Source organism: Onychostruthus taczanowskii, unplaced genomic scaffold (genome assembly GCF_017590055.1).
Source record: "Onychostruthus taczanowskii isolate IOZ18803 unplaced genomic scaffold, ASM1759005v1 scaffold123, whole genome shotgun sequence".
Lineage (NCBI taxonomy): Eukaryota > Metazoa > Chordata > Aves > Passeriformes > Passeridae > Onychostruthus > Onychostruthus taczanowskii.
The window spans coordinates 1,006,832-1,020,312 of NW_024498385.1; the positions used below are offsets into that span (position 1 = coordinate 1,006,832).

At 35.4% G+C, this 13,481-nt stretch overlaps 1 protein-coding gene across 1 annotated transcript in view; it reads right to left on the minus strand.

Annotated features, from left to right (window-relative positions):
* The window catches only part of WDR70 (WD repeat domain 70), a 123,618-nt gene that overhangs the window by 18,850 nt on the left and 91,287 nt on the right, over nucleotides 1-13,481 (minus strand). Inside the window, exons 12-13 of the mRNA XM_041396013.1 lie at nucleotides 9,826-9,910; nucleotides 8,661-8,799 (exon numbers count right to left, since the gene is read on the minus strand). Of these exons, the coding sequence (XP_041251947.1) occupies nucleotides 8,661-8,799; nucleotides 9,826-9,910 (224 nt within the window). The remainder of the gene's footprint in view (nucleotides 1-8,660; nucleotides 8,800-9,825; nucleotides 9,911-13,481) is intronic.

Below are 13,481 nucleotides of genomic sequence, written 5' to 3' on the forward strand. Positions count from 1 at the left end.
CTTCAGCTAACCTATTAGAGAGATCTATTTTAGGATGGGATAAAATCACAGTCGGAATATGTTTATTTTTCTCTGTTGATTAGAAAAGGAGCCTAGGGTGACTGGATCAGCTGTAGACATCTATATTTGGTCAGGTGAATCCTTACAGCATACAGTGGCCAAAACAGCTATAAAAGAAAAACAGAAAACTAATGAGGATCTATATTACAGCACATTGTGCTACTTAGATGAAACTCCATAGTTCAAGATAAAGAATCCTAGTACCCATATTGAATACTCCTAGTGCAGAAAAAATACACCAGACACAAACTTCTAGAACTGCCCAACAAATCTTGAAAACCTTAGCTTCAAAGATCAGGTGTAGCTGTGGAGATATCAAAAACTGAACAGGGGTTAAACAGAAAAAACTGTATATTTGCCCTTGTTGCCCTTTCCTAACCTACAATCTAATAAATAATTCCACAGAATCTGTTCTGAAGCTATACAATAAAAAAGTGAAAGCAGGAGCTTCTGACCTAAGAAAATATTTTCAGTTAGGAGAAGAAAAACTTAAACAAACTTTCTCTCTTTCCCATGTGAAAGCTTTGCTTCAGTGGCTGTGACAGTATGTGATGGGCTCTGTTTGAACAGCACTGCTTGGATTCCCTGCACTTGGCTGTCCAGGCAGTCAGATGAGGGACATGTCAGCAGGGAAGATAGCAAACATATGAAATGACACTCTGACCGTGGTCGTGGATTCCATAAGGACAGGTGACCCCAGCAGTTGCTAAGTGGGGCTTTTCTGACTGAACAGAGTCTTTATCTTAAATGCAATCACTACAAATTCCAGTCTTTCGGAAAAAAGCCTCGTCTGTCAATATCAGTGCAAGTATGCATGCAACTAGTTTATATAGCACATCTATCCTGTCCTTTCTCCTATAAAACTGCCCTACATACTTACAGTGAAGAACCACTTCCAGTATCTTTTGCGCTTGCAGCACAGGAGCTCAAAACGTAATAAATAATACTACTTAGGAAGCTTATAATAAATTACTATCATCTGTTACCTAAGCTTATATTATATTTGTATTTGAGAGGGTTGAGCAATTTCAAACTTGGGCTGGATAGAGGGATGAAATCTCAGTGTTAGCCTTTCAGCTGTATCTTCCATAGTTCTAGGACTTGTACATTAAGTACTTCTGATTTTAGCAAAATGTCTCGCCATAGGAGAAGGGAAATGTTTTCCTGTTATTTCAGGAAAACACCTCCATTTATTTAATACAGTTTCGAGGTCTTTGAATAAAACATAAAAAGTTTAGATGCCAACTGCTGAAGACAGTGTCCCACTACCACAAGATTGTTCCCCACTCCTGTTTGGTTACTACCACTTTTAAACAACTTCTGTAATTAGGAAAGATATTAAAGCAGGGGCTCTCAAGCTTTTCCATTTTACAATAAAGGTGTGGAACTGTTTAGAAACTTCAAATATTTAGACTGCTGTGCAGTGGATATGAATCTAGTCTTAGCACAAACTTCCACAGACATGTCTTATGCGGCTCACAGTTTTCATGAACCAAAAAAAACTTTTGTCATGTTATATTTTATACATCCCAGGAAGAACGCATACACTACTTAAGAAAAGAGAGGAAAATGAATCAAAATACACTAAAAATCTCAGGATGAGGAAAAATCCAAACGCATTCTAACTTAGAGGCAGTAGAAAAGTCTGTTTCAAAGATCTCAATGCTTTAAAAGAAAACACTTCTCTCATGCATACTCCATGAAGTTCAGAAACAAGCCCCAAGGACTTTTAAGCAAGTGTTTCAAGACATTTTCACCCACATTAACACATAATTTCTTGCTAGCTCCAAGCAACTGGAATTTAAAGGAAAAATTAAAAAAAAAAAGAAATTCAGGAACTTGAAATTTTAATCCGTAGATAATAGCAATCTTATCTGCAGAAATACCATCATTTCTATGCAATTATCAAAGATCATTGATAATTATGCCAATTCCTACTGCACACTCTGTAATCTCTTTCCACTGGTGTCTTAGAGCAGAGTGGAGATACAACAGACATCTACCTGGCTTGCCATGCTGCTCTACCTGGAAACAGCTTCCAGCCTCCTGGAAGCACCCAAATAAGGGATAAAACTGTGTAACTCTTATAAAACTGCTGAGTTTTAAGTAATAATAAAATGCTAAACAACAGATTTAGAAGTATGCCATTTTCAAATGTCTTCCAAGCTGAATAATAAATGCTTCCATCTTGTTTCTTCTTCTGAGCAAAAATGCGGTTAACACATGTTCATACTATGTATGCTCTGATTTAAAAAAAGGCTGCTCACATAATAGAAATGTACTAATATTATATTTAAAAATCTACTGTAAACCCCCATTGCAAAAATCTTCGCATTCAAGATTCCCCTGGAGCTCTTCCAAGGAAAAGAGCCAACTACAATAAAAAAGGTGGGAAGTTAGGGAGTATCTACAATGTAGTGACCTGCTATCATTAGATTTAAAATACTCATGAGAATACAGTAGTGGAGGAAAGAATACTAATGTTTTTCCCCTGTGAAACATGACTTAGAAAATGTGTGGAAATATTCAATAGAAAATGGATCAGAAATGGATAAAACTTAAAATTCTCTATGTAGAAACCAGAAATACCCTAAAAATATTTTCAGAGGCCATTATTTTAAAGAAGGATTTCAATACATGGATAACAATGCTGTACCACTCAACTTTCAAGGTACAGCTATGAAATATATTTTTACAAGAACATGGAGCCACTGAAAACTATTTTCCTCTTTTGATGAGTAAAAAAATAACTTAAGGTGGCAACTTGTTTCCCTTGTAACTGCAATGTCAGGCATTTTCAAACACTTGGTCTGTTAAAATTACAATTACACTTTCATCTTCATATATCATAAAACTAAGGGAGACAACCTTCATGTGCACTCCCACTCCCTGTACAGGAACAAACCCCTCACAGTTTATTACTTTGCATACCTCAAACCTCTAGTGACATCTCTCCTAAAACAAAGTACTGCTGCTCCAGGTACACAAAGGGAAGGACCACATTGTCCTTATATATATAGAAGCAGAAAATAAAAATTGACAGATTTCCACACTACAAAAGAAAACACATTCCTGTGATTCACCTCTTATACTAGAGACTGTTTTTGTTCACTTAAAAAACCACATAAATTTACTGAGCCTTAAATATTGTATTAATTTACCTATTGTGGAAAATACGTATCTTCCATAAAAACAAAACAAATGGCTTTAAAAAAAAAAAAAAAAAAAAAAAAAACAAAAAAAAAACCCCAAAATCTTTCTTTCATGATGATTTCTTGCAAAAGTTAAAATAACTTATTTTTCTTAAATAAAGAAAAGCTTTAAATCTCAGTGAAATGGGCCACAGTGGAAAAGCCCTTTACTACATTACTGCACCTTATAAATAGCAAATTATATTGTTTAAGGTTAAGGAAAGAAATACTGCAATCCTAAAGCAACCATAAGCATAAAGGATGCTGGAAGGTTCATATTCCTTATTCCTTCCTTCCTTTTCATTCTTTCATCTAAAAAGAAGCTTTATTTATAGCTTGTCTCAGAAGACCTTCCTGAAAAATCCCTTAGAGGTATTTTAAGAAGTATTTAATAATTTAACTTTTGCTTATATTTGAGAAACTAAGAAAATATTGAAGAATCCTCCTAACAGAAATAGGTTTCCCAAAACAACCATATATCTATAGTTATGGACTGCTGCTTATCTACAAAATTCTGTGGGATATTTTAGAAACTTGCACATCTCATTTTATAATGTAAACAAACTCATAATCTCGGCTCTTTTTAAAATTAAATTATTACTTCAATTTTCATTAAAAATCACCAATTCCTGTAACTATACAACTTTTTTTTTTTCTTTCTTTCTCAGTGCCCATTCTTGCTTGGCAGTAACAGGGTGTAATACTTGTCCCTTCCATATGGGGAAAATGAGTACTCTACTTCTGCCAAGATCAATCTTGTCTGTAATAAGGATAACTACAGGGTGATCTGTTGGAAGTAGCCAAATGAATGACAGACATGTGAGAGTGATTCAAGTGCCTATCCACAGCTATTTAAAATTAAACTGACATTGGGGGAAATGTTGTGTACCCATTTCTTTTTCCCATACACTAGGTATTTTTAACTGGTTCCCATGAAGATCTCATGGTTGCATAACCAAAGCAAGAACTAGGAATAAATCCTCCCTGGCCTTCATCTGGCACTAAAATCTCCCTTCCCTTCCAGACTGCATATCCCAATGGTGAAACCTCATTCCACAGCAGCTACAGGTCTTCCTGCCTCTCACACTACCTGACAAAAAGAAAGGGAAACAGCCTCTGAGCTTCTGAACTTAAGCTCTGTACCCCCATATTCTGGCAGTATTGTTTCCTGCCATCTGTTTAAGTCTCTGTAACCATGTAAACTGAGTGAAAAAAGGTTCTGTGTCCAATTAATATTTCAGATTAAATAAGCCTCTAGTGCTCAAATTGAGAAAGTTTAATTAGCTTATTTTATTGTGAAATTATTTGACAAAAGAGCAGAAGAATCTTTCATAAATAATACTGTCAAGACAGAAAAGAAAGAGACAGAAGAGGAAGAGACAAAAAATATTCATAACAGAGTATTTTCAAGTTCCACTAAAAAGATGAAATTCTGTACAGTTTAGTAAACATGATCACTGTCACAGTACAAAGCCCTCAAAATCTCCAGTTTTATGTGTACACACTGAGCCAGAGCAAGGCTGGGGCACTGTGCACAGAGCATCAGCTTTCTTATCAGAGTGGCAGAGGCAAGAGCTCCAACCCTGATGTAATTTTGATATAACCTGCAGTAAGTAAAGGACCCTGCCATAACCTGCAGCATGAGTGATTTCTCTCCTTGATAAACTCAAGGGAAAAAAGAATTAACTGAGTGCTATTAACTGCAAAATTCCTCTGTCTGCATCAAGATATTTCAAAAACACCAGTCACTGAAAGCAGAAAAGATGGTCAGAGAAGAACCAACAATTTTGTCTTTGTCCTATTCACACCTCCTCCAGCTACTGGCCAGAGAGAGAGCCCATGGTCTCCAGCTCTTTTGACATTAGTTTTCTTCAAAAAGCATTGCTATTTATCTAAGAAGCTTGAATTCCATGAAAGTCCCAATGCCTTCATGGTGGGATGGCATTCCGGAGTGGACATAACAACACAGCTGTTTAAGCACAGATTGTGGCTGAGAAACAAAAAACCAAAACATTAATAGAGGAGGAAAAAAGAAAATTCATATTCTGTACCCAGCCACAACAGCAGAAACTAATCAGACTGCTAGCCCATTAGTAAAACCACAAGGTTGCACTTCAGCAGCTCTGAAACAGTAATGGATTTTCCCATGAAAACTTGAAAGAAAAGGTGAAAAAAGGTTTGTGTGGTATGATGGAAAGGAATGCCAGACACAGCTTTGGTCAAACATTCCCATTAAATATTTTCTCATTACCCACTAAGTTCACTCACAGGCCAATTTCACTGGCTATTTACCAAGAAGGTTTAAGATAATGTTTACTGCTCTTTACTGCTTTTCAATTTTCTAGACTTGCTGGCATCTCCCTTTAAAAAATCCTTGTGAAATTAAGATAGTAACACATGAATAGTTTATACTATACTGTGAAAATCTCAGTAGATTTTCTGCTATTTTGATTATATACATTCTACCACTAAACTGCTATATAATTGCTTTCAAAAAGTTACTGAAGATGCCATTTTTCTTCAGCAATATGGACTAAATCTCATTGATATAACTGAAATTATTTCATTAGAAATGAGAGCAGATTAGGCTCTTTGCAGAGACAGACACTGATGCATTTATGCTTTTATTATACATATAGCATAGCGTAACTTCAACTCTGTAATACCTAAAAAAACCCAGAACAGAAAGAGTAAAATGACGTATTTCAGCACTACATAACATGGAAAATGTAAAGAAGTGTAACACTTTGTTGCAGAAAACAAACCGAAGTCTGGAATAACACTATGTATTTGTCTTTAATTACACTAATGCTAAATGCTAGCTGCTATTTTTGACAGTATAAGGAAAAAAATGCAAACTAGGAAAGCAGTCGGTAGAAAGAAAGCAATTACTACACTGCTGAAAAAAATGCTTTGATAAACTACACACAAGATATTAATCTTACCGTTTACAGACCAATGATCTTTCCAACAAACAGCATTTACTGCTTACAGAACATAAAAGCCAGCTTCTTGAACGCTCATTTGCTTTTAGCATGCCTTGATGCGTTTATATTTCATCAAATGCAGTAATTTGAGACGAACAAGTAAAGAACACTAATGAAAAATCCAAAAGATACAAACAGTAGAAAGACCTTAAAAAAATATACTGCTTTTATTTTGTACGACCGCTTACAGGAATTTTTGTTCTTTTAGATTCAGATTGATATGCTAAACTGTGTTTTCCTTAGATGTGTAGAGTTAAAGTTATAAACTAGACACACTTGTTGTACAGGTATTGGTAGCGCTGACTCAGTGAAAATTATGTCATAAGATCAGTATTTGTCTAAATTCTTCACCTATTAGTTCCATTATTTTCATTTTCACTGTGCAAAGCAGACAGTCTTAAATTTTACAACTACAAATGAAGAAAACCAGCAGCACTAAAACTCTATAGAACAAAGTGATTTACTACAGTCTTAAAAAGTACCATATAAATATCACCACCTATACAAATTTATAGTATAAAATTATGAACCTGCTTAGACTTGTACACATACTTGAAATTTTACTATATTAGTGGCCCCAATGAAGTTGTTTATTGACAGTTGCTTACTGTTGGGTCTGCATTTCGTGTCTTTTTTTGCATTTTTAAACAAAGAACAGAAATTTAGCTCCTGATTCTAAGATAAACTGAGAGCAAAGGAATATTTTGTGGACTCCCCTGTAACATGATCTATCTTGGCAGGTAAACAGACCCTTAATTTCCAAGACTTAGAAGACAAAGTTACCAAATGAAAACAAAAATTTCTTTGAATGCAAAAAAAGACTGGCTGTAAGGCTGATCTCAAGCAGTATTCTCAATATTTAAGTCATTTTGGAGATACAGGATCAACCACTGACAAGCTTTTCCCTCTTGCAGACTTAGAGCTAAGTGAAGTTTCTGTACAGTTATTGACATGACCATTACTAAAAGGAGATGGCATCATGACAACCTCCAAACACTCAGGTCTAAGGATTTCAAATTCATTGTGAATGGAATTATGAAACTATTTTGTTTCTGGTGCCCACGGACAGGAGAGCTCCTACAAAAATCTACTTCTTGCACTTTATCTTATGTGGTTGTTGTTCTTTTCTCTGTCATGAAGTTTCAGAGGAGATACTGAGGCATTCATGTTTTCTCTCAGAAAAAGGTTAAAAATACTTGTATAAGTCTTCCCCTAGAAATTCTCATGAGTTTAGCTTGGTTTGTGGTTTGGTATGTTCCACAGGACAAAAACACAAAAGCCAATTTCTGCTGTATTTGGAGAAATTATTCAGCAGTAAGTAAAACTTCCAAAGTCATATAAAACCCCTTTCTATTTAGATTATACGTTTAAGATAAAAACAGGTGATCTTCTAGGAAAAAAACATGTGTTTGTTTTCTGCTTTGGTAAGAATTCAGCATTTTTAATTTCCAAGACAGCTACCACCAAAATTATAGATATAAGAAATCCATCTGTAAGCAGATTTTACCTTGGGATGGACTAATGGAGAAAGCAGGATTTGAAAAGAAAAGAAAATACAAAGGTGGTGGTGTATAAACAACAGGCAGCAGAAGGAGGTTTGGTCTGCTGTGCTAGGAAAACCTGTTATGCTCACTTTAAAAAAGTGCAGAAGGAGAAAATGGTATCATGGAAAAAACTGACAAAATCACTAACCTGAAATACTCCAACAAAAATGGACATAAGCATACAGTGCCATAGTTATCAGCAGCAATTCTGTGGTAATTTCACCCACTCCTAAACAAATTATGGGTGTTTGTTACCACCCATAAGTTTACTTCTATACCACAAGAGTAAAAGGACCTTTTCATTTATTCCCTTCTGCACAAGGGAATAGGTGGTCAGTTCAAGCCATGAACAGACCCTTCTGTATAACAGGTTCACAGCTTTAGGTTTTGATAGTAACTGGTGAGAAAGGTGTTTTTGATGGATTTCTTAATGATGCCTTCTTTTTGCAACAAATTGTTGCATTTAGACAAGCAAGAAACACATTCTAGAGTAACCACTAATCTGGTCTCATGGACAAAAATGAGTTTTGTCACAATAAGGCATTTCATCATGATAACTAGTGAAGTAAACAACATAAACATTTATGTATTTTAGAATTTGTGTCTCACTTCACAGATCTAGAAGGGTTTACAGAAATCCTTGAGAAATGCAATGTTAACACCAGAGCAGGGTAGCTCACCTGCTTAAACACCTTGTCCTAGGATTTTTTTTTAAATTTAATTGAAACAATAATTCAGGTTACTCTAGCCCTATCTCTTAATCATGGAGTAGGAAAATCACAATAGTGTTAGTAGGTAATGACCTGTATAAGGGAAAAGAAGCATATTAATAGGATTTAATTCATATTTTGAAGAGATGATTAAACTAAAATACATACCGCATCTGTAACCTCTATCTCATATAGCTTCTGGAAGGTCTCACGATAAAAGAAAAACAGCTTCCCACTGCCACCACCCTTCTTAACAGAGGTGCCTGTGACAAGGATCTTATCATCTGGACTGAAACAACAATCTGTCCTGTTGAAGAAAACAAAGCATGTCACTGAACAGATAAACAATTAATATATCAAGAATTTCGATATAAATTGCACTCCTTAAAACAATCTTTTCTATTTGTTAGTCCTTTCCAGACAAAGCTTGAAAAAGTATTTTGTTAGCTGTCATCTATTGATGTAGTTATCAATTAGAGTTATCTGTTACAATTGTTATTACTGTTGTGCACAATATGGGCAAAACTGGCAGGTTCAATAAAAATCCTCCTCCCAGCAAAATTCTCCTCCACCAAAAGTCTTGCAAGCTTTTCAATACAAGAAAGAAAGAAACAAACAAACAAAAGTACTTTCAAATCTGGCTGTCATCATTAAGTAAAAAAATGTACTAATCATGAAATCTGGTTTTGCTGATGATGCATTCTTCAGTGATGCAAGGTGGTGTGTTTATACATTGGCCAAAAATATTTTTCTGTTTATTTTTCCTCTGTGTTACAAATTGCAGTTAAGACTGAGCTGTCCATGACTTGTCTTTCTAAGATCTCATTTCAAAATTACAAACTGTCCTTAGAGGATTTGGCTGTATTACAGCAATGGAAATGCAGACCAGACCAATAAAAATATTGAAAACAATACTCAGCACTATGCAGTAAAATAAAATCAGCATTTCTGATGCTGTAACCTCAATTCATATCAAGTACCTTCATGTTATGTCTAGTTTTTCATTCAACTCTTTTCTTATTAATTATAGACTAAATAAGAGTAAGATTTACATCTATATCTCATTACACACATAAGGGTCTCCTCCTGAAATATTACTAATCTAATTAGATTTGAGACATATGAGACTGAAATATCACAAAAATAAGATCTTTTAAAGCAACACAAATCCCTAAAATAGACCAGAATTGTCACTGCACAGTTCTCCTTGTGCTGTTCTCTCTGCACAACTGTGGACCTAGTGACAACTGAGGATAAGAACTCCATCAGAATCCTTCCCCATTCAGCAAAAATACTGTTATTTCTGCTAGTTGGAATAAATTAGAATACTTACATCGGAAAGAAGCTGGGCAGTCCATCTGCTGAATTAAGAGGTTTTTTAAATTGTCTGATATCCCATATCTTTAAAGTGTCATCTCCTATGAAACAGAAGAGACAAAGGTCAGCAATAAAGAATTCAAGTCAAGAACTTATACATGTCAGAAAATTTCACACTCTAATTCAGAGAGAAGGAGAACAAAATTATATAATAGAAGCATCTGAAATGGGAACAATTTGGAAGTTTTTCCTCAGTAAGTGACTATGACAGCACAAGGTTGAGAAGCACAATATGCAGCACTCCAGTATTCAATGGCTCAATTCTATTGTGGTAATCCCTCCTATCAAGAAGCACTATTCACAGTGGAATCAGATTCCTCAATCACTAATTTATTCTTTGTTTGTGAGCATTGATGTTTTGCTTCTAGGAGCAAATTTAACTTACAAGATATCTAAAGAAATTAAAAATGTTGCCATGAATGGTCTAGATCAAAAACTTAAAAAGTTTTATATGGGTGGTTTTTACCTGTCCTGAAAAAGCAATCAGGAAGAACATGAAAAACACCTGAAAGTCCTCCCCCTTCTTTAGCAGGCAACAAACTGCTATCTCAGTATGGAGAAGAGGCTCTGGAATCAGTCAGAAATCCTCAGGGAAGGGGGTGAAGGGAAGTAAGTGAAACCACTCTTGCTGTAATGAAACCATTTCACAACACTACCCTTAGCTATAAAAGCCAAAATGAAGATTACAAAAAGAGATTTGTAGCAATTTTCATCTGTGTTTGATGAACATGGTGTGACTGTAGGCCAGTAAAAGTCAGGCTGTTTATCCCTTTTTGAAAAGTTATGACATATTAACAAAATGAGAACAGGGGTAAAAAAGAGATTAATTAGTTATTCTCAGAGACATCTACATATCCTCTCTGATTGTCCTTCTGGAACACGTATTTCCAGCATGAGATGAGCTACAGAATTTGAGCTTTGAAGTGCCTCACTCAAGCACCTAGACACGTCCTAGCATTTGACAGCAGTGCCTCAGCACTTTCAAGGGTAAAAAGAAGGACGTTTAAGCAACAATTCTCTTTAAAAATTTTCAGACAAAAAGTTACAAAATCTTTCTGACCTAGGAGTCAAAATCTGCTTCCTTCCAAAGTACAAATCTTGCAGGGAAGTAATTTGGTTATCTACAAGTATTTTGTGGATTCACAGCCTTTGAGCTCAAGAGCTCAAAGGAGGCCTTGGAAATAAAATGTTTTTAAAAGAAGTAACAAAAGAAATCAAGGCCAGCAGTGCCCTTTACAGGGAAAGCAGTAATGTGTGGCCTCGTACATCATGTATGTTTATATTAAAGACTAGGATAACTCCTTACTACAAAATATTTTTAAGAACTGGACAACTTAAATAAATGATGTCTAGAGTAGAGTATATTTCTGTTCATTGGGAAGCTAAAAAGCGACAAGAAAGAAAAATGTTGAGTCCCTGTTTAGGGAATATATGTTTTCTTATTGTTTCCCAGTAGACTCCATCCCAAGTACTTCAAAGCATTTAGTCTTGTAAAATGAGCCCTCCCTTTTTCCTCCCACCCCCCCAAAAAAAAAAACAAAAACCACTTATCATCGAGATGCTACATCTAAAGCACCACCACTTTATAAATGTATGCAAAGGACAGCATTTGGCCACTTTGCAAATCTCCTGGATAGGGACAGATCTACGGCTAGCAGCCAAGGCTGTTCTGTTCCTAGTGGAATGAGCCTTGACATGATCTTCAAACTGTAGTCCTGCCAGGTTTTAGCAGGAGAAATGCAGTCAGACATGTAGCTATAGCTCCTTTGCTAGCAAGAAAATGTAATGGAGTAGTTAAAAAAATTCAGAAAACTCCAGTAGGACTCAAATTTAGGGTTGATTTTAAGTCAGCATTGTCTTAAATTGAAATACTTTAGAAATAGAAGAGTAAGTATTTGGAGAGGGGAAAATGCTAGTACAATGAGTTTACTTGCTAATGCTGTGAAATTTGACTATCATTAAGAATTTGCTCCAATTCACTTTTCCTAATTAAAACTCCCATATGCAAATTGATTCCTAAATCTAATTTGCATTTCAAGTTGAAATCACTGTCAATAAGATCACAGAATATAGCCTTTCTTCAGCACCAAGGATTTTTCCTAGGAGGATCCTTCTATCAATGCTTAGGAGGCAGCTTTAACAGAGCTGCAGCAGTAGTGATCTGTTTTTAATTACTTTATACATTAGCAAAAATAGTTATCCTTAAACAAAAGCCTATAAACAGGAGTTGTCCAATTCAGTATGAATATTCAAAATAGTCTACTCAGATCATTCAGTATTTTTTCTTGATGGCAGACTTCTCCGAAGCCTGGCAGGATTATTTAAAGCTTTTATAGCATTTTTAGTAACATTTCAAATGCTGTTTTTTAAATGCTGTTTATCCTTTTAATAAGGATACCAATAAACAGGCTCAAGACTGACACAATCAGGTCAAGACACTGTTATGCCAATGGTACTGAGCACTGGATTTATCAAGAGGTAACAATTAGGTCCTAGAAAAACAGACTTTGGTGAGCAAAGATAGGCATTTTTCAAATGCCCTTTAGTCAAAATAAGGCTAAAGCACTAACATTATAAAGATTTTATCTGATTTTTTTTGTTTTCTTTTCAGAAGATACTGACCAGAAGACAAGCACATAAATGTTAGTAGGCCCAGAAGAAGCAAAAGTGCTGCCAGGAATTCACAAAGCCTACAGTTAGCAGCACTCTATTTAAAAAGAGGGAGTCCTTGCTGAAAGCAAAGCTCGATGACAGAAATTGTTCACAGAGATCAATGAGGCAAAGAAATATAGGAAATGGGAATTTTAAAAAGTTACAGCTTTGGAAACATATAGCATAACACACTTACCATAGTATGTTTATCTACTCTGAGCCTTTCTGTGAAGGCTTATCTTACAGAACAAGGTACAGGCTTCTGCATTTTGTACTTTCTGTACTGCTTCTACAGCAGGAGCTGCAACAACTGCAGAGCAGCCTTTGGAGGCATCAAAGATTAGGACCAAAGCCAAAGATCCCGTGAGGGAAGTCACAAATCGAGGAAACTATACCTACATTTGGAACACTTCTCAGTGTCACCTGCATCCATACCAGCCTGATCAAATAAGTGCATCATCCCCTCTAAACATATGGAATGAACATACAGACATATGGCTAGAAGGATACTGGAAGTCTTTCATAACGCCATTTCAGCCCCAAGTGTTGCACTTACCTGCCTATTAAAACTAGTAAATGCATTTCTGCCATGGTTAGAATGAACACCAGTGTTCAGCTTCCAAGAAATATTATTTGACAAAAACCCATCTGATTTTTGAAATGCTAATATTTGGATTTACTATGAAGAGCAATATGTTATTACACTACACAAAACAGCCACTATACATGCTGCTGCATAACCCTTGAGCATGCCATGCATGTTTCTATGTTTTAAACCAATTTCAAAATTAAGAATGAAATACAAGTAAAATGAAAAAAGAAAAAAGACCAACAAAAAAATATCAGGAGTCAAACAAAGATTTAAAAAATTTTAACAGTAAGACCTCAAGTCCAATCCTAATTCTTATCTCTTCCCTGCTAAACAAAGAAAATGTTCCCCAAATACTACCCTTTGTTGTT